Consider the following 20,603-nt stretch of genomic DNA (forward strand, 5'->3'; position numbering starts at 1 on the left):
CTACAGTACATGTTGTATCGGCTTTTCATGATAAAACCAAAGATGAGGGAACTTCTGAGTGGAATATTATTATACAAGTTTATGTAAATCAGCTTTACGTAACTGATCTCCACCACTGTTATTTTTTTGCTTTTTTTCTAACAAAAACCATGCCTGTGCCCAAAGAATAGTGATGGGCTACAATCCTACTGTGGGAAAATGTTTGCCCTTGTGTAAGCTTCTTTTTAAAATGTGCAGGTTTATCTGCATATCACAAGGATGTGAAAATACCACTGAATATTTAATCTTTTTACAGTACCTTACCAATACATTAACCAGTATATCGTTATTTCATGTAATTAAATTATTATTATCATTATTGTATGCAAACACCGACCACCAACTGTTTTTTATGCAGCCCCCTGTATATCATGTAGCCCCACGCTTTATGAGAAGCTGAACGAGAGTATGAAAACTTGATTTCGTTTGACGTTTTCCCACAGAAATCCTTGGAGGGTCACTCAAAAGGCACAGGATGCAAGGCTAGGATTTCATCGGGGATGAGACAGAAGTCTATTCAAGGCTCGGTCCCCTTCTTCCACTCATACTTCCCTAGGAGGAATGGAAAAGAGCCAATTAAGAGCACATCACATCTTGTGGCAAGACTGTGGAAATGTAACAGTGCCCATGCATTGAAGCAGTGCCAGAAAATGCCCCCTCCTAAACTTCTATTAAATAAACACTGTATGACATACAGTATGTAAAGGTAGTTTTATTATTTTATTATTTCCCTACACTCACATGTAGAAATTTAACATACCTCAAATACCACTGTGGAAAATCAGTTTTTCCCTGTCACAGATATAACAGGGCTCATGCCTGTTCTAGTGACAGGAGTCACGTCAGCCCCTCTGAAATCTAGACCGTGCGAAACTCTGCCGTGCCCGGGGACCTGGGCTTTTGGTGTGGAAAAGTTATCCGCTGTCTGGGAAGTGGCGCTGTGCGAGCTTGAAGCCCACAGGCGACAGGAATTGAATCCAGACAGCACTCATCACAGAAGGAAACTCGCAGATGCAGGGAGAATATTCAAACACTGCAGAAAAGGGCACCCTTGTGAAGAGTCAGCAGGTGATACGGTAATACATTTATAGAGGTGATCTCTGTGTGTGAGAGGTATTGGCCGGTGTCCCAAGTAAGACAGAGGGTATAACATGCCTGTTCAAACAGACCTTTATCATCTGTACAGAACACCCCATGACATTCCTTTAGTGCTAAACTGTTTGCTTTAACTTTCTCTGCCTTGAACATGAGAATGACCTGTATCTCTGGTCTCATTAATTTGCACAAGAAGATAATACTTAGTTTTTAACCAAAAAGATTGTGTGAATGCACATTCTTTTAATTTATATTAATATGAATATAATGACATAAACATATATATATATACAGTATAATGTTACAGCTATTATAAGTGACTATTGCAGTGTCTTTAGGAATGGTTAACACCTAGCTTGTGTCAACATTTGAAGCTCTTAGGAGCTTCAAATCAAGAAAGGAGCTATGCTGTTCACATAGCTGGGCTGGGTTTGAGCTACATTGATCAAAGGAATCGTGTGGCTTCAAATGGTTAATTAAGATCTGGGTCAATGATTAAGCATCAATCAACAGTCCAGGAACACAGCATAAACCAGGCAGGGACAGAGAGAGCAGAAAAAAAGAGAGAGGATGCATCTTTAGAAGAGAGAGACAGGTTTCCCATTCACTTTTTAGCATCTAGATTTATATATACACAGAGATTTTAGCATAGGTCATATCCTGTTTAGTTTAGAAGACAGATTTCTCTTTTGTTGGCCTTTATACTGTAGGTGCTATAGGGGATTTGAATTCTTGGTAACAATCGGGGTTTTTTTCTGGGTGGTCAAGACATAGACCTCTAGAATGCCTAGTTTGTACAATTGTAAATAGTGTAACTTGTATGTTATATGTTTATGTTGTGTGTTGTTTGGTGTGTGTATTGTCTCTGTTAATAAATATGTGTTGTTAATAAACCCACTGTGGGTTTGACTTATTACTCTATACACCAAAGCTGTGGCAGAGAAAAAAGAAATTAGGCACCTCTAAGTGTATAAACCTCTCAGGTATATTCTTCGCAAAAAATCTTTATTTTAATCTTTATCTTAATTTGTAGTTTATGGTTATCTGTTTTAGTTATTGATTAATCTGCTAAGCCTATTTCTGATAGTCACCATTTTCATAACCTTATTTGTAACAATATGTTAAAAGGAACTTACTGTAGTGTAGCATAAGGGGGAAATATTACATTTGCCTGTTGTTGCATAACAGACCTAATATCACAGATTTCACAGGCAAAGTCATGTCATGTCATTTGACAGAAGGATGGATGTTTTACCTAGCAATCCAATGCTTAAGATAATTTAGATTAATCTGTAATATAAGTATGGAATAAATCTCTTTGTTGGCAAATCTCAGTGTAAATACTGTATCTCGAGATTGATAAAACAGCAGGATCTACACACACTCTTCAAAGATCATATTGTTGGTCATTTTACTAACAGAGAGTGACAGCAATTTCCAAGCCTGGCGGACAATATTGGGATTCTGGGATATAGTGGGCTTTAACTAGCCAGGGTCCGTTTGCATACTGCTCACTCTGCCAAATGATCCAATTATTCCAATACAGCCAACTTGAGGGATTGAAGATTTTGAGTAGTGCGTAAAGCCAAATTCACGTAAATGAAATTTTACTATAAAAAATTCCTACTGACCTATGTAAGTATAAAAACACTGAATAAAAGCAAACAAGACAGCTGTATAGGCTCATTAACTAGTTCCCGTAGGTGTGCTAGATGAATTTTTAAGAGAATAAAGCATTCTGTCAATATTTTTTATTTTCCATAGCCGACCATGTAAAGCTACGAGCGTGTAAGTCACACTATATGAATTTAGAGGTGAGATGGAATCAAAACCAGAAAACACACTGGAGGTCCAGGAGGTGGATTGGTCTCAACCTGGTCCAAACTCCTACTCTGACAACATCATTCATCCCCACACTTCCAGGCATTCAGTGAACCCTTCTACTGCTTCATCCCGTCTCTTACAGTGCTGCAGCAAACACCAGCCCACCATCACCTCACTCAAAATCAAAAGGCTTTATCAGCATGACTGAGGAATTACAGTGCTGCCACGCTCCCACTCTCAGAGAGAGCAAGTCCCTGTAAGCCCTCTGTCTTCACTGGGAAGGGGTTCAACTGCTCTCCGTCATTTTTGCTTTCAACCTCGTTACTCAATGGAGAAAGCAAAGTCATGGTGTGTTCTTTGCAGAGGTGCTGGTAAAGGTCAGGCAGAACAGGCACGTGCAGGCTCACTGCATGCCCTCTGTCTTGTCTGGGACACAAGCCAATACCTCTGACACACAGAGATCACCTAGGTAAACGTATTACGCAAACACCATTACAGTTTCACAGTTAATCTCCACTCCCCACTCCCACCTGACTGCAGGAGGTTGGAGAAAACACCCTCCAATTTGGTGAGAACGTACAGTAAGTCCTCTGTCTTGACTTGGAAGCTGGCCAACAGCTTTCAGAGGTTACCAGAACCTGACAGCCCAACCAGCAGCGAGTTATTATGCATCTTGTTGTCTACATAAATTTAAATTGGGAACATTTGATCTGAGATTAAGTAAGGTAACCTGTTAATCCAAGTGGCTCATATGTGGTTTTCAAATCTTGTGGATTTATGCATTAAAACAGCAATGCTTTGATAGGGGGTTTATCAAGGAAATGTAATTGTGCAGAAATACCTGGAATTTACATTATTCTGTTCCAATATTGCAAAATTATTTTCAATAAGAAAGTCTTGCCATCTGGGAAATGTGCATTCCAGTGCATCTTGGTATTTTTTGGAACTATCACAGTCTTGGGCAGATCATTTCTGATTTGGGTCCTCACATCCCACCTGTCCGTTAAAGCAGACCAGTACCACTAGGCTCTTAAATACAAAGGCGTGATTGTTCATTGGAACATGCGAGCCCCTCTACTAACATAATGATACTCGAAGTGGTTGATCCATAGGTTGATTTCCAAAAGGATCCATTAGGAGCTTAGTTCTCGATCCTGCCTTTCACCAGTGCTCCAGCATAAAGTCTCCACTTGCAGACCCTCACCTGGATAGGAGGTATTCTGGTTGGAATGGATAGTATCCAGTCCTTTTGCTATTCTCTCGCCTGTCTTGCACTTTTTGATGGTACAGTACTTTGGTCAAAGTTATGTACCCTCCAGCTAGATAGCCTTCTTTATTTGACTACTTACAGCATTGAACTGAAACTTTCATTTTTAGCAGGGTAATTTATTTTAAATAGTATTTTTTTTATAATTAGCCCGAAAAACCTCAGCTAGTATTGGTGAATCTGTCTGGCTATGCCAATCATTATGCTGTCCTGCTGGACTTTTTCAGTACTTACTGTGATTGGATTTAGGTATACCAGCTGCTTTATTGCAACTGCAAGCTGACTATATTCTGTGTATCCAAAGATTGCCCGTTACTATTCTGTTACTCCTTCAGTGAGAACTGCTCAGGAGAGAAATCCCCTTACTTTTCTACTGCAATAGCTGATCTTGAGAGCCTTGTGATAATGGTCTGACTGTCCTACTGCCACAGATTTATCAGCTCAGTTGAAGTATATACAGTAGGCTGTGTACTGTACAGCTGTACTTGTCACTAAGTAAATTAACATCACCACATTATATTAACAGAGAAGGTGGACGTGAAAAGTTGTTGACACCTGCTGACTGGGCCAGGGGTAGGACACCAGACAGACGCTTGGCTCCGGGGCCGAGGAGCTGGCATCAGGAGCGGCAGGGGCCAAGAGGAGGGGAATCTAGGGCCGAATTGGACACCGGGGATAGTGTAAACTCTAGGAGAGAGAGAGAGCGAATCCAAATCGCTAGGCAAAAACGTAATCCACGAAACACAATCACCGTTCGCTTTTTCCTCCTCTGTGTCTGCTTTCTCTCCGTCTTCTTAGCTTTTACCAGACCATCTTGACCATTACGCCAGGCTGTAATGAAAATAGCGAAAAAAAACGTCAGTAATCCTGGAAGCCGTCTCGGCCTGTTGTCGACAACGCTGCCGCTGCCGAAACGGGAATCCCAGTTGCATTGGTGTTATAAAGCAGTGTTTCACCTGGGGTCGTAGATGGAACCACGAACGACTGCTGCCCAGAAAGAGCCGAAGCAGAGTAGCTGGGGGGTTTCATGGGCTGGCACACTGGCCTTTATGCAACGGCTCGCTTGTGCCCAGCACCCGGAGGTCGAGCCTAACACTGTTCTTCTCCCACAGAAGCCAGAGCACCTGGACCGACAGAGGGCGTTACTTGTCCCTGCTGCTCGGACGGAGCGCCAAGAGAGAACGCGGTTCAACACCACCAGTTCTTTCCGCCAGTCATTCATAATGCTGTCGCCACCAAAGCGGGGGAGTTCGTCGCATTCCCTTTTTTCTCCTGTCTGTTGTTCCTAGCACTACCTAGAAATAACTGTAATGTCATAAAAATGACAGGTAAATGAGAAGAGAGAAGTGTATTTTTCTTTTTCGTTCTGCCTTGTTTTCTCTGTCCTGGAGAGAAAGCGCAGAATGCGAAAAATTGCGTGAAGGAGTGTGTGCAGAGGTGTATACAGTATATGACAAAAGAAATTATTGTGAATACTGTAAAACATCTGGGTGAGATTGGCTTGTCTGTCGTTATCCTTCCTAACTTCAGTGAAGAACGTCTGTTTAATCTTTAAAGTCTTAGAAAATGTATACATCTAAAACACCTGGAAAAGCTTAAGACATTTAAAAAATCCGCTTAGTCTATACCTCCTGGACGTCCAATGTGTTTTCAGGTTTTTATTCCATCTCACCTATAAATTCATATAGTGTAACTTACACGCCCGTAGCTTTACGTGTTCGGTTAAGGAAAATAAAAAATATTGACAGAATGCTTTATTCTTTTACAAATTCATCCAGCACACCTACGGGAGCTACTTAGTGAGCCTATAGAGTTATGTTATTTACTTTTATTCACTGTTTTTATACTTACAGTACATAGGTCAGCAGGGATTTTTATACGGGTTATGTGGTAAAATTTAATTTACGTGAATCTGGCTTTACGCACTACTCAAAATCTTCAATCCCTCAAGTTGGCTGTATTGGAATAATTGGATCATTTGGAAGAGTGAGCAGTATGCAAACGGACCCTGGCTAGTCAAAGCCCACTATATCCCAGGAGCCCTCTGCCAATATTGTCCCAACAGGCTCGGGAATTGCGGCCACTCTCTGTCAACAGCTCCGTGAAGATGGCCCCCCTACAGACAGCACAAACGATGAAACCCACCTCATTCGTTAGTGCTACGTTTGTGCCGTTGAAAGTAGCGTTTGTGCTACTTTCGTTTCCGAGATATAGCGCCTTTTTTTCGGGTAATCACACGACTATGTGCAAGGAAGTTTACAGGTAGCACCAAACTCGCTACTCAACTCCTGATTGTGATGAAAACAATGGGGGCATTTTTTTTCCCGAGTCTGTCTGTTCGGGTGGGGTGGATATTTCAATTTATTTCAATATAGCGTCTTCTTTCCTGACTGTGACGTCATTCTGTGACGTACATAACAGCAAAGTCACGACCACCAGATCTTTCAGTTGTGATCTTTTGATCAGTTGACCCCAGACTTTGCAGCCATTACGCGAATAAACACTTACATTTAGGGAGGAGTTACTATGCTAGTTCATTGGGTTAGGTGTTTTCTTTTAATTTTTAACCATGGTCTCGAAAATGTATTGCTTGTGTACTCCTTTCATTGGTGACCAGACACCACTTTCCAAATTACTGCTGGTACAACACAAGAGCCCATATTCACATTTTTAGGTATTAGTTTCAAGATCGATATAATTTAACAATAAAAACAAAATTGAAAGCACGAGCATAATAATGTAATGATCATAGGGTTTACGTTTCTATTCATTTTTGAAGTACAAAGCAGAATGTGTTTCCCCTACCTTAAATATACGATTAAAATTGTTCAAATACCATATATTCATTACAGAAAGCAGCGGAGACAGTTATATTGCTAATAAAAAAAATGTATTTCGAAGAGTACGGGACATTGTGAATCAATAAAGACGTTAAAAATAAGCCGATGTAGTTATTTTGCAAATAAATAAAGCATTTTAAAAATAGATTCTCATTGACAGTGAAGAAGCCGATCCACCTGGCGCTGCAGGATGGAACAGCTATCAGACCCGTGGTTGGCTAAACCCCCGAACAGTTCGGGTAGCGATTGGGTGAAGAGTGAGAATCGACACTCTGATTGGGTAAAGCGCCACAGCGGAAGTTCCGAGAACATGTAGATACACAGGGGATGGATGTTCTTCTTGGTCCAAATACTGTAACCCCGGTTAACTGTGTGTGCTGTATGAGCAAACTGGATATACAATAACACACCCATTGGTTTCAAATTACTAATCATTCTAAGAGAAGTCGCATTGAGGTAAAAACTGATAAGCAGACAAAGAATGTCTTGGCATCCATAGCGCGTTCACGACTCCGATAGAATGTCACAATAGGTGTGCGCGCATCATGATCACATCCCGATACCCTCTGCGACTGGCACATCACTTTCATGGCGCCACTGTCGCGACTTTAAGTCAATATATCGTGATATGACAAAAAAATTGTCATGTCCATGTCACGACATGAAGCCTGTATATCGCGACATGACATACCGTGCCAAAATGCCCCGCCCCATGTCGCGACATGGAGTCCATATATCGCGATATGACAAAATATTGTCATGTACATGTCGCGATATTTTGGGCGGAGGTATGTCATATCGCGATATACAGGCTTCATGTCGCGACATGGAGTCCATATATCGCGATATGACAAAAAGTCTCATGTCCATGTCGCGACATGAAGCCTGTATATCGCGATATAACAAACATTTGTCATGTCCATGTCACGACATGAAACCTATATATCGCGATATGACATACTACGCCAAAACGCCCCGCCCCAGGTCGCAACACAAAGTCCATATATCGCGACGTTCTGTCTGGGTATATCATATCCTGACATGAGACTTCTGTTGTGACAGCTGTGCCAGCATGGCATGGAAGCAAGGCATGATATACACTGCCGCGATATACATGCGATATACATGGGGTCCCGATTATGACATGCTGCGGAGGTCTTGTTGCGATGGTATCCCACAGTTACGCGTTTGGAAACAGCGTGTCACTGTAGGGAAAGAAAAGGAAAACGTGCCTTAGAAAATAAAGACCATAGATCTTACAATCACGGTGATTTTACATACTGTACATTACAACCTCAAGTTTATGACAAAGATGGTTAACTTGTTACTATGCGTCATGTATTAGTATTATTCTAATATAACATCTAATGAGACTTATATGTTTATGGATATTGATTGTCTTTAAAATGTTAAGGGTACGAGCTATACTGTAACAGAGCGCTTGAACTCGGCAGACGGGTTCACTGGAGGTCAGTCACCATGCATGGTCACTTGATCACCGGAAAAACAAGGCGCTATACCTCGGGAATTAAAACAGGACAAGCGCTACTTTCAACGGCACAAACCGGCACAAACGTAGCACTAACGAATGCGGTGGGTTTAATCGTTTGTGCTGTCTGTAGGGGGGGCAACTTCACGGAGCTTCTGTCAACAGCTTTTCATGTGCACCTTCTCTGTTAATATAATGTGGTTACGTTTATTTAGTGACAAGTACAGCTGTACACAGCCTACTGTATATAGTTAAATTGAGCTGATAAATCTGTGGTAGTAGGACAGTCAGACCATTATCACAAAGCTCTCAAGATCAGCTAACGCAGTAGAAAAGTAAGGGGATTTCTCTCCTGAGCAGTGCCACCGTTCTCGATGGAGGAGTAACAGAAAAGTAACGGGCAATCTTGGAATACACAGAATTGTGATTGCGAGAAGGTTGTTATAGCGAGATGTTGCTTTTTGAAATAAAGTATATTTTGATAGAACAAATACACAGAATATACCAAATTAAAAGATAAATGTGTATGCTTAGAAAATATATCGGGGGAAATGTATTACTGTTTTAAATACGTGTTTATCAAAGTAATTTTGGGAAGTGTGTGGCGGTTCAGTGCTGAATCCCTAACAGCTCCTAGGTCCTGGGTTCAGTTGGGGATTCGTGCGTTTTCTGTTTGGAGTTTTGCATGTTCTTTTATGTTCATGTGGGTTTGTTCTCACCCTTCTCTTACCCTTTAAAAAACGTGTTGCCAATTGTTGCCAAAGTTAATTGGCATCTCTAAACTCACTAAATTATCAGTGAGTACGTGCGCCCATCAACAAACGGGCATTCAGTCCGGCGTGCAGTCCCGCCGCCCCTACCCTCTACTGAAGAGCCATTTACACTATCAATGATATATATTATGATATATATTATATAATAATATACAGTAGGCTGTGTACATTATATATGGACATATATTGTATAATATTATATATAAGGATAGTAGAAGAGATGTTTAGCTTGAACTATGTAAAGCTTTTATTTGTTCGATAATGCCATTTCTGCAGTAAGATCACAAATGATGAGGATGTGTCGGACACATTCCCGACCTTCACACTGTTCGTTTGCCCTCCTAATTTCTTACATAAATGGGTTTCTGTGTCTCAGCTGTTAAAAGCTGTACAGTACTTGCTGAAGGAAACACGCGGTCGCCAACCGACTGTGCTGTACTACAGCACTGTAGCCCGTAGCGCTGATAAGTAATAACAAAGAAAATGAATTGTCCTTTGCATATTAAAATGATTAATCAGCTAAATGAAGCAGCTGATTTCAGTGGAAAGCCACGGGGAGCTCTTAAGGTCAGACCTAAAAGAATGCTAACTGGCTGCCAAGCTATTCGAGAGCAGCAGTATTGTTCAGGTCTTTTCCTGGGAAATGTAACCCCCTACCACGAGGGCACCCAAATCATCACTGTGACATCGAGTCTCCTCATTAACATTGTAGATTTCTTTTGTAATTTCACCCAGTGGAGAATCTTGGAGGCCTCTGAAAAACAATGTCTATTCAAACACGAAAAACACCCAGCAAGCCAGCTCTGAGCTCCGAAGAGTTTGTGACGGTTTAGTGCCCTTGTGCCCTACAATACCCAGTCCCCCAGCTTCTGCGTCTTGGTCATTTCTGCTTCCTTACCAGCAAGAAATGCTCGATTCCTCAAACATATACATGACAAATATAAAAATGTCTTCAATTAATTTATATGAGAAACACAGGACAGTTCCGCTGTTGTTCTGCATTATTTCTTACGATGAAAATATATTGAAAGCAGTAACAGCTTGTTAGAATGTATTCAAATAACGTCCGACCAAAGAAACTAAAAAGGAACTGAAAAGGAAAGTGACCGTGTGTTCGCGCAGTAAGACGCACTTTTTAAAAAGTTGAATCAGTGGCTGAGAAATTAGAAATTATCCGGAGAAACGGGGAATCCACCAATTTGTTTTTCATAACTAAAAACCATAAGTACTGATAGAACAACGGTATACAATTATATACACAACAATACAATACAATTAGAAGTGATTCAACAAAATTCGTATATTCCTAGTGAGAGGCCACTATGCAGCAGAAAGATGGGGTACATTTTTAAATTAATAGTGGCTTCCTGGTACCAAATCTTCCCTCCTTACCTTTCTTCCTTTTTAACACTCTCTTGGTGTGTGTTACAGTGTTTTGCTTTCTGAAGTATAAATTTGCATAATCTGATTATAAAGCGGGATTGCAGCCTAATAAAAAAGTGCTTCACAAGAGAGGGTGCTGTCCACCAACAATTGCGTCTCGGCGTCCCGGACAAGCACGCACCTGCGCCTAGACACAGCCTCTCTCCTCTGCCCGCTTCAGATAAAACTTGGGAGGAGAGCGAGGGAAGAGAAGGGGAGAAATCCAAACACGCATAAACTGAATTGGTTTAGCAGGATAAAGAGCTCAGGGCTATGGCATTTGCAGCCAGTTTAGAAAAGTCTTTTCATGCGTACTCAGCCTGGAGAGAGACGCTGCAGCCCCGTCATCTGGGCAATTGTGATAACAGATTCAGACAGTGTGCGAGACGTTGATAAGGAAATTTGCTCTCAGCATAAGATTACCCTCGTACTCTGAAGAGAATGGCCTATCAAAAAATATACGCGGATGGAGAGGAGGGCAGAATACAGATTTGCCTTCCGTACGAAACCCCAGACGCACAAGCAAACCGCGTTTATTATACTCTATTTCGCACCGCGGTTTTATCAATTATTTTTTATGCGCTTTCCAAAACAAAACTCGCATGAGATGGTTCCAATTAGTGTAACAGTGATGCAATACGATTTTGAATCGGCAAGGTACTGGCATGTATCTTACCTGCTTGATTAGAAAGAGATTGGAGTGCCAGTGATTTAAAAATATTAAGGTACATATTTGCTTAATAATAGTGATGCATTTGTACTGTCTACTTACGTTTGTGGCTTTAAACAGCATATTGTGTATATGCATTCAATTTATTGTTAAAATACATAGGCATGAGGAAGACTCGTTCAATGTTGGCTTTATAATACTGATTCTTTCATTTTGATTCCAGTTAATATTTTTTCAATATTGTATCAGATGCTCTCAGGAATTTTCCCCTTCTACTGAAAAGCAAGAAAACTGGGGAATAGCAGCACAAGAAAAATACAAAAATTCAAAAATTAAAAATACATAGAATTAATATGTCATCATAAAACTGTTTTTTTAATAAAGTAATTTGCAGTAATATGTTCAATCAACGCATTACTGTAGGGCTATAGTTATTTTTCGATGAATGCACCTAACAATGAATGAAGGCAAAGGAGCATCTGCTAATTCCCACAGGTCAGGCTGTCCTGTGAGTGTGTTCAGCTGGACGCAAGTCCGTTTTGTCACCATTTGCAGGTTTAATTGTGTTGCTAAAGCAGATCGGATTCCACTGTTTATTCTAAAGCTCACGAAACAGACATGCTGTTGGATTGAAAGAGCAAGATTAAACAATACTCTGCACGTAAGATCTTTTACTGTGTCAGTCATGGCTATTACAGACAACGACTGAATGAAAGGTGACTGGACAACCTGTTTTACAAAATCTAACTTCTGACCTTTACATCTGGTAAGAAACTACACAGACTCCTAATAAAGAAATAACTGAAATGGAAATTTACATTTCCTAGGTAGACAGATTATGTGAGACGTCCTTGATAAACACATTGTAAAACTTCTTAAGGAGTAGAAACCCGGTAGCTAATATCAATCCACACCCTTAACAAACACCTGTGAGACAAAGTGAAGACATTCAGTTGGATAAATCTTCTGCTGATGGCCAACAACCCAGGCTTTTCCAAACAGATGGGCTTTGTAATAGACACTCTTTAGAATGTAATCTATCTCACTCAATCCCATTTCACAGCTATTTAAAGACAAATGAATGTACAGAGGTGGAATCACACACCTTCAGGCGAATTCATAATTTAAAACCTCTACCAATGTTAGTGTTGTTCATACCTTAATGATCATTATTCTCTAGGCCCTCTAGCACAGCAATTCATTCATTCAGCAGAGTTTCTACAGGCAATATGTTCATTGCAGAAAACCTAAAATGGCAAGTTGTTCATTTTTCCTAAATAAACAAAAAAGCTTTTGAAGCAGTCCTCCAAAAATGAAGAAAAAAAATGGGTGAAATCCAGTAACATATGGAAACAACTAACTTGGTCAGTATGGGATTAACCCATACAATTAACTTGTGAAGAGACGTTGCGTGGATGTCTACATGGCACTGGACAGTGTAAAGGTGTATTTGTAACACAGTTGTGTTGATGAATGTTTCACTGAGACAAATTTACAATTCATAAAAAAGAAAACACAAAACTAAATGGGCTGAATGGCCTTTATTTCCACACTTTCTTGTGTTACTGATCTATTTTGTTGTTGGAGGAGTCCAGGTGTGAAGGAAGACTGACTTCACCTCTGCAAGCATCTGTTTCTTTTCAGAGACCAGGGTGGATGGGATTTGCGGACATGACTCTTGGGTGCCCTGTGACACAGAGGTCATGAGTTAAGCTGTGCTTTCACTTTTCATTCTTCCTTTCACTTGGAAAGGCTGCGGGGGTCAGGCTTGTGTCCACTGCTTTGAGCCACAGAGCTTGCAGTGGGCATTTAGCAACCCCAGCTATCCTTCCAGTGGATAGGATAGACCCTAATGAACGGGGACAAATGTATTAGAGGTTATTGTTCCCAAGCCCCTGTTATAAACGACCGGACAACCCGATCTGTTAAAGTTAAAACTGAAGATCCGTGAAGTTGTGGCCTGGGCTGATTTAGACATCCACAGATACAGTATGCTCTAGTGATCTTTTCTAATATATCCTACTGACAACCTTCAGGACAGTTCAATGGAAGTTATTTCTTTCTGATTTTTAATATGATTTGATTTTAGACTGTTATTTTTGCTTAATATCTAGACAATATGCAATATTTTGAAACATCAGTGAGGGATGGTTGTGCAGGAGTAGCACAAAATGAGAGTAAATCTGCTACCCTTGTTACCTCTTCAGTGTTGGAGCTAGATCCAACCTCCTACCACTGAGATCTATTTTTATAATGAATCCAACAACTGGAGCAGCATGGTGATATAGTGGTCAGTACTGCTGCCTCACAGCTCGGGCCCTGGGTTCAGATCTAGTTTGTGTGAAGTGTGCGTGTTATCCTAGCCCTCCTATGGGTCCACTCCATGTGCTCTGGTTTCTTTCCAAGGAGCCACTGCTTAGGTTTATATCTCTGAACTGTGTAAAATCTTTATGTGTGTGTGTTTGCATGTGCGTGAGTGTGTGTGACCTGTAATGTAGTAGCATCTTGTTTAAGGATGTTTTGTGCCCTGACCTTCCATGATGTGCACCAGATGGCTTTGACCCTCACCAGCAACGAGCAGCTTTGTAATATTGAATGAAGGGAATTTCAACAATTCTTCAGTGTAGGAAAAGTAGCCAAACACAACTTTGTCACAACATATTTTATTGAACACATTACGTAGAAAATTAATAAATAAATCACAATAAATAATATAATAATACCACATTTACATGGAGAAAGCAAATGTACTGTATGCTGCATTCCAACACGATTGTAAAGGATTGCTACATTCTTTGGCTATAGTGATGTGTTTTGTTTTACAACACAGCAAATTAAATGGACATTTCTGTAAGTAAAAATTGCTTGTAATTGTTTTCTTCCCCTAAATGTCTTTAGTGTCCTCCCCTAAATCTCTCTATCAGTTAACAATAATGATTTCATTCTTCTTATTTAATAAACATAATTCATAATTTGGTACCCTCCCTATATAATGTAAGATACACAAGACTGTTCCAATACCTCGGAATATTCAAGGCTTAGAAAGTGATACCATTTTACTGAGATGAATCCAACGTTCTTCTTTATTCTTTATCCTGTTGTCAATTTGATGAGATTCTGGATGAAATATACTGTAAATCCAGTGCATTTTCTTTAAAATATCCATTAGTATTTGTCAGAAATTTGGAAAATTTTCACGCTTTCCGTTATTATAAATCTAATTTACATCACGGCCATTTCAGCAAAGATCTTTAAGAATGTACTGCAGATGCCCAAACATTTTTGTCTGTTACTTAAAATCTTCTAAACCAGAGAGTATACATTTGCAGAAAACATCCAAGTGACATCCATGCAGATACAGCTAAAGTAATGTCAATGTCAGCAAAAAAAGGGGCTTCCCATAAGTCTCTTTGTGTCACCAACTCTTCTTTTATCACGTTTCCTATGTTGCGGCTTGATGGAGAACAGTAAGCTACCCAGCTAGGACTACCAAACCAAAACTGAAGAATCACCTAATAAGCAAAAAATATGAACCATCGCTTGTCATGGGGTGAGTGGGAAGCCTTCAGAAGCACATCAAGCTTTCTTAAACTGGAGTGGAAAACCAGCAGCCTTCAGACGTCAAGCAGCACAGCAGTCTTAGGTTTCAGGGGACCATGATCCCTTGAGCTACCAGGTCTCAGAGCTGTCACAGCTGGAGCCCGGGGACGGCGCCTCCGTGTCGCTGACGTTGCTCCACTGCTTGGAGGAGTGCAGCCGCTCAACGTTGCCCCTGAGGAAGTGCAGGAGAGAGCTGGGGGAGGCAGCCACGGGCTGGCCGCTCTGGCTATCCAGCAGCTGCACCAGGAAGTTGATATATTTCATGGCCAGGCGCAGGATTTCATTCTTGCTCAGTTTCTTTTCCGGGGGGTGCGTGGGAATGAGCTTCCTCAGCTCAGCGAAAGCGCTGTTCACGTTCTGCTGCCTCCACCTCTCCCGAGTGTTGGTGAACACCTTCCTGGTCATGGTGGCTAAGGGCTGCAATCAGAGAAAGGGACACGATGTTACCGGCCATTGCAGAACAGAAATGCCTGGCGAGTGATGAGGAACAGTATGCTGACAGGATGGATCAATAGCAGACAAGACCGAGATTTATCACTAACACGGTCAGGAGATGTTTGACCATGATTTATTATATCATGCTCAATATATTTAATTGAATATGACCAGGAGTCAGCAGCGAAGACAGAACCTGCTGGGAGCTGATTTCCTTTGATATTTATAAAAAAATAGATTTTTTTCAAGCACTTGTAGTTTAAGCTTTTTTTTTTGCAGAAAAATGAATGTACCTGTTTGGAGTCACACACTGTCTTGCTCTTGTTACCCACGAATGTTTAAAACAATGGATGGGCACATACTAGATCACAGCAATTCCCATGTACAGTACAATCACATTCACAGCTCTTCTGTACAGAAATGAACCTTTATGGAAGTGAGGACATGCTTAGGGTACAGATAGGAGATGTTTTCAAGTATTTTTCCAGGTAGCACACAAAGAAAATTCACAGCAGCTTTCATTTTCCACCTCCCTCTCCACACACACACACACAAATGCAAACTAAAGCCAGTTATGTTCTTGCTTTTGTATTCTACACACACTTTTTTGTTGTTCCTACCGCATGTGAACCCATGTATCATTGTATTGTGTGTGTGGTCTGCCTAGGACAATACTTATATTTACACACTGTTCACTTTTACACACTATAAATCCAATTGTATTAATTTTATTATATTTGAAATCGACATATTTAGAGATCATATAAAATCCAGTGAGTGTCTGTCCTCGTATGAGAAGAGAGCCGCTCAGTTCATTGTGCTCATGAGGGTTTATTTTCTCTGTGGTCACACTAGTAATTGCACTGGACACAAACCCTCCAAGTGTGAAATCCCCTCAAAATCTCCTGTGGAGGAAATGCCAGCATGCATCTGAGAGGGTGCAGGAAGCTGGAACACCTGGCAAAAACCTATGTGACTGTGAGCTGGCTAGAGAGAACACGCAGGGTCCTCACAGACAGGTATCACAAGCTGGAATTGAACTCAAAACTCTGTAGACTCTGGAGCTGGAGGCATCGTGCTAACCAGCATACCACTCACAAAAAATATTATTCCTCATATAAAACGAGTTCACGGAAAAAACACGTTCATTTAGTAATGAAACTAGGACATGCAATCGAAACCAGCACTGAGTAACATATATCAGGAAGTGAGTTGCAAAGGAACAAGCATAATTTAATTCCACGCTGACAAGCAGGAAGGAGAAGCAGCAAAATATTTATTCCGAAACGTTATTTTCTCCAATGTTTTTACTTTCCAAGTAAGAGATGAACTACACAGACACAGGATTTCAGGAGACTTTCAAAAAAGCTTTGTCATCATCACGATACTAACAATAACAATCCAAAAGCTTCCCAAATACAGGACAGTTTAGAAGGGTTTGTGAGAGTCTGGAACAAGCTGCCCAGCTATATTGTGAAGTCCTAGCTATTTTCAAGAAATGGCTAGATGAGATCAATGCGCTTACTAACTACCCAAGTGGCTAGATGTGCCCAATGTTCTCTTCTTGTTTATAACCTTTCTTATGAGAAAACCTCTGTGCAGCAGCCATTATGCATTACCACCGCACAGGGTATCAGCTGGAGAAGTGAGAAATTGCTTCACTAATTAAATTGAGAGAACAACTTAGGCAGGACAGATTCCCCTTTGCCCTCATTGGCCCAAGTGCTATTTTTTTTGCTTGTAGGAAAAAAAGTCCAACCAATTTAATTTTTTTTTTCGCCTCTTGACGATTCTGCTTCTGTATTTAGTACGGATCTCCCGATAGGGGAAAAGAAATGTTGCACCCAATTGATCTCATCCGAGCACAAGCGCCTGCCTCCTGTTCGTTGTAAAAAAGCAGCGAAAAGCAACGTAGGCTACTGCACCTGTGTGGTTCATGTTAAACATTTTTGAACGGTGAGAAGATACACAGATTTTTCAGAAGGACTGTACAAAAGTAACACACCAAGGGTGTCGTATTGAGCACTTTGTGTTTAGGAAATACTACTGTATATTCACCTATTCTAAGTTTGCAAAACGACGAACTCGCCACGTTATTGTCTGCATGGCTATTTAGCTAGACTGAGAATTCCTTAAGAACATTTCGTTAACTTAGTAGACAAGCCAATCTTTTGGTATTTGATATAAACAGCTAACATGCATATTCCTTGTTGTACAGTATATATGTGGTTCAGTCACAGAAACAGGAGAGCATGCCTTCAGAAAAAAGACGAAGAAAAAAAAGAATTTTGGGAGGCAGCTAAAGGGAGTACATCGCTTCATAACTGGGTCCCAACTAGCGGCAGACGAACAGGTAAATGGTTATCAAAAAGGCCAGTTCCTTAGGGTACATTCTACGTACGCCTCAATAACAGAGGAGTCTTGCCTCACAAGAATAATTACATCGGTAAATGTTGTACGACTTAAGTTTTGATGAATATCAAAGCTGCCAGTACCCTATTTACAAACAATATACAGGGTATATGAGTAATAATTTCATGATCATTTTTGGATATAATTTCTAGCGGCTTCCTGAATATTTATCCCGCAATAGACACTTTTTGGGGAAAAAAAATCTTTGATTTGATGTGCGCTCATGTGAGTTCTTCCTCTTAAGATAGAAAGAGATTGCATTTGGTGTTGCATGTAATTAGATGGTCATATTTTTATTTGCTTTGTCCTCTTGTTAAGATGTGTTATATCAGGAAAATAAAGTATATGCTCAGTAGAGAGGGTGTAATATCTTGTCTGTTAATAAAACATAATCAGCAATTATGGACAACCATTTTTTTTGCCAACGTTGTGAATATTACAATGCCTCTGAAGTCACAATTTTACTTCCTGTAAAATGAAAAAACACAGAAACTGATTCGGGTCCAGGATACTCTAATGGAACAAATACTGCCCTGGAAAGTGCCCCTTTTGAGCCACTGCCCACCAAAGGTCTCTGCTGACCAGGGTGCTAGGTTTTATATTCCTATTCTTATTTACTGTGCAATGGCTTTTAAATGACTGAGTCACTATGTCCTCAGTTTAACATCTCAGGTCTGCATGCATTCTGCAGGTCTCTAGAAGTGAAATGTGAATGCAACAGATATAGATCTGGAGAGTCAATACAAAGAAATTAAGCAACAACGAAAAGAACATTGGAAGGAAAATCTTACCTATTAAAAAATAACTTCATATAAGAAGTGTGCATTCCAGTATTGCAGTAGAAGAGACAATCTTTTTTTGCCTACAATGTTTAGGGAAATCTACAAAGAATCCTATTTTGACTGGAAAATTCATATGACAAAATAAGATTCATATACTAAAATTAAACTGATTAAATATTTACTAGAATTACTACAATATTTATTAGAATTATCTAGATATAATAATGCTTTAATGGTATGCACTACATGAACTTGTCTTGCCAAAGCTTTGAACATTAAGACCATTATTAAAAAAAGCTATCTAACTACTAATAGTTAATGAAGAATAATATCTCTTTGCTCAAACATAAAGTTGTAATTTAATAATGATTGCAGTTAACAGGGCAATGTCTTTACCACCTATACGTATCTTCTGCAATAGTGTCGAACCTGAACAACCCTGTGATAACCACCATGTCATTTATAAAATTGATTTTAGCCACATTTACTAATGTGACGTTAATTAGATCAACTTAAACATGTTTAAAAATTCAATGAGCACACAACTGCATATATCTAAATCACATAATTCCCTTTTAGAATGTATTTATTTTGCCTATCAAATACAAAAAAAAAACCCCAGCAAAACCAGACACCTCAGTACACAATACACATACTTTACTAGATGCCAGAAAAACACCAATCTCTCACCTGCAAGTGCTGGAGGATGAGCAGAACTTCTTTCTTTGCACAGGGTAATTCCTTGAGTCATTAGGCAGTGTGCACTCAGCAGCTCTGCAGCTCCTATTAGACACAGATCCTCTTGCTCTCTGATCGCACTCAAGCGCTCTGAGACGCTAACTGTAGGCGGGTGTGTGTGTCTGTGGGGGGGCGTTGGGGTTTGTCCCTGATAATTTATAGCAAGTCCGTCCCATTGTTCAGTATATGCCATCACCTGGTTGTCCTGTGCAGCATAATAATTATTAATCAAGACCTTGCATTTCCTTCGAGGTGGCCTTTACATCCCTTTGACATATCTGTGATTACTTTACAGCTCTCCACTGTAACTGTTTCACCTGCTGCTTCTTTCTCTGCTATTTTCCAGTTCCGGACTTACTCACCGGCACGATTCCTCACGATTATCCCTAAAATACCACTTAAAGCGGGAACATGGAGCGAACAATAGCAGCTGTCAGTAATGGGAATGGAATACTCGAAATCTGAGAAAAAAACAAACGTAGGAAATAAAAGCCAGATTCGTGCTTTCATTTGGAGCTTTTGGACATCCCCAAAGAAAACATCAAGGCGGTGATGCCTCAATATTTTTAACTGATCTGTGATATAATCTACAAGGAAGTGATGAAATCCCCAAATGATCTGATTTGGAAATCTGCTTTTGCCAGAGAGTGCTGCAAACTGAAAGAGCTCACTAAGACCTTGATGAAATCACAGAAAATGATATTTCCATAAGCACTGGTAATGCAATATTATTCATTATAAAATGTGTGCTATAAAACTATTATATTGCATACAATTAATTTACTAAACTTATACAGTACAACATTTTATTATATAATTTTATATACATATAGTACTTTTAGTTTCCTTAATATGAATCAGAGATGCAGTACGTGAAAAATAACATGAATTTTCAATCAGTATTGCAGAATTTGTGAGTCTGATATTAATTGTGCTTTTTTTTGCTATAAAGTTTTTCCTTCATTTAATCTTTTTCAAGAATACAAGACTCATCTTGGAGCAGTACTTACTTCTTCACCATCAGTCCTGGTAGGTCTCTCAAATTTGATAAATGCAGTGACTTTCCTGACTCTATTCTGGTTAACAGCCAAACAAGAGTCCCAACTATTTTATAAACTAATCATCTGAACTCATAAGGGAATGTAGTAGGCAAATCATTTAGAATATAATTTCTGTAGATTTAATGTAAATTGTGGCTCAGGAGCACTGTAATTGAA

The 20,603-nt window shown here is 40.0% G+C and overlaps 1 protein-coding gene and 1 long non-coding RNA gene across 3 annotated transcripts; both read right to left on the reverse strand.

The window, feature by feature from the left end:
• Positions 1-267: 267 nt before the first annotated feature.
• LOC138237867 (uncharacterized) lies at positions 268-11,005 on the reverse strand. Of its 2 annotated transcripts, none has more exons than XR_011189188.1 (3): positions 10,892-11,005; positions 4,977-5,056; positions 268-591 (listed from the first exon to the last, which is right to left on the reverse strand). It is a non-coding gene; the product is annotated as an uncharacterized lncRNA (long non-coding RNA). The 2 variants fall into 2 exon arrangements; XR_011189189.1 differs by lacking the exon at positions 10,892-11,005 and adding an exon at positions 5,182-5,507.
• Positions 11,006-14,072: 3,067 nt separating this feature from the next.
• tal2 (T-cell acute lymphocytic leukemia 2) lies at positions 14,073-19,604 on the reverse strand. The gene is made up of 2 exons (XM_015361799.2): positions 19,339-19,604; positions 14,073-15,436 (listed from the first exon to the last, which is right to left on the reverse strand). Exon 2 carries the CDS (start codon positions 15,422-15,424, stop codon positions 15,089-15,091), a length of 336 nt encoding a protein of 111 aa, XP_015217285.1. The 5' UTR covers positions 15,425-15,436; positions 19,339-19,604; the 3' UTR covers positions 14,073-15,088.
• Positions 19,605-20,603: the final 999 nt, after the last annotated feature.

Source organism: Lepisosteus oculatus, chromosome 3 (genome assembly GCF_040954835.1).
Source record: "Lepisosteus oculatus isolate fLepOcu1 chromosome 3, fLepOcu1.hap2, whole genome shotgun sequence".
NCBI lineage: Eukaryota > Metazoa > Chordata > Actinopteri > Semionotiformes > Lepisosteidae > Lepisosteus > Lepisosteus oculatus.

Coding starts and splice junctions, on each gene's coding strand:
- tal2 (XM_015361799.2), bottom strand. CDS start 15,424: ATGACCAGGAAGGTGTTCACCAACACTCGGGAGAGGTGGAGGCAGCAG.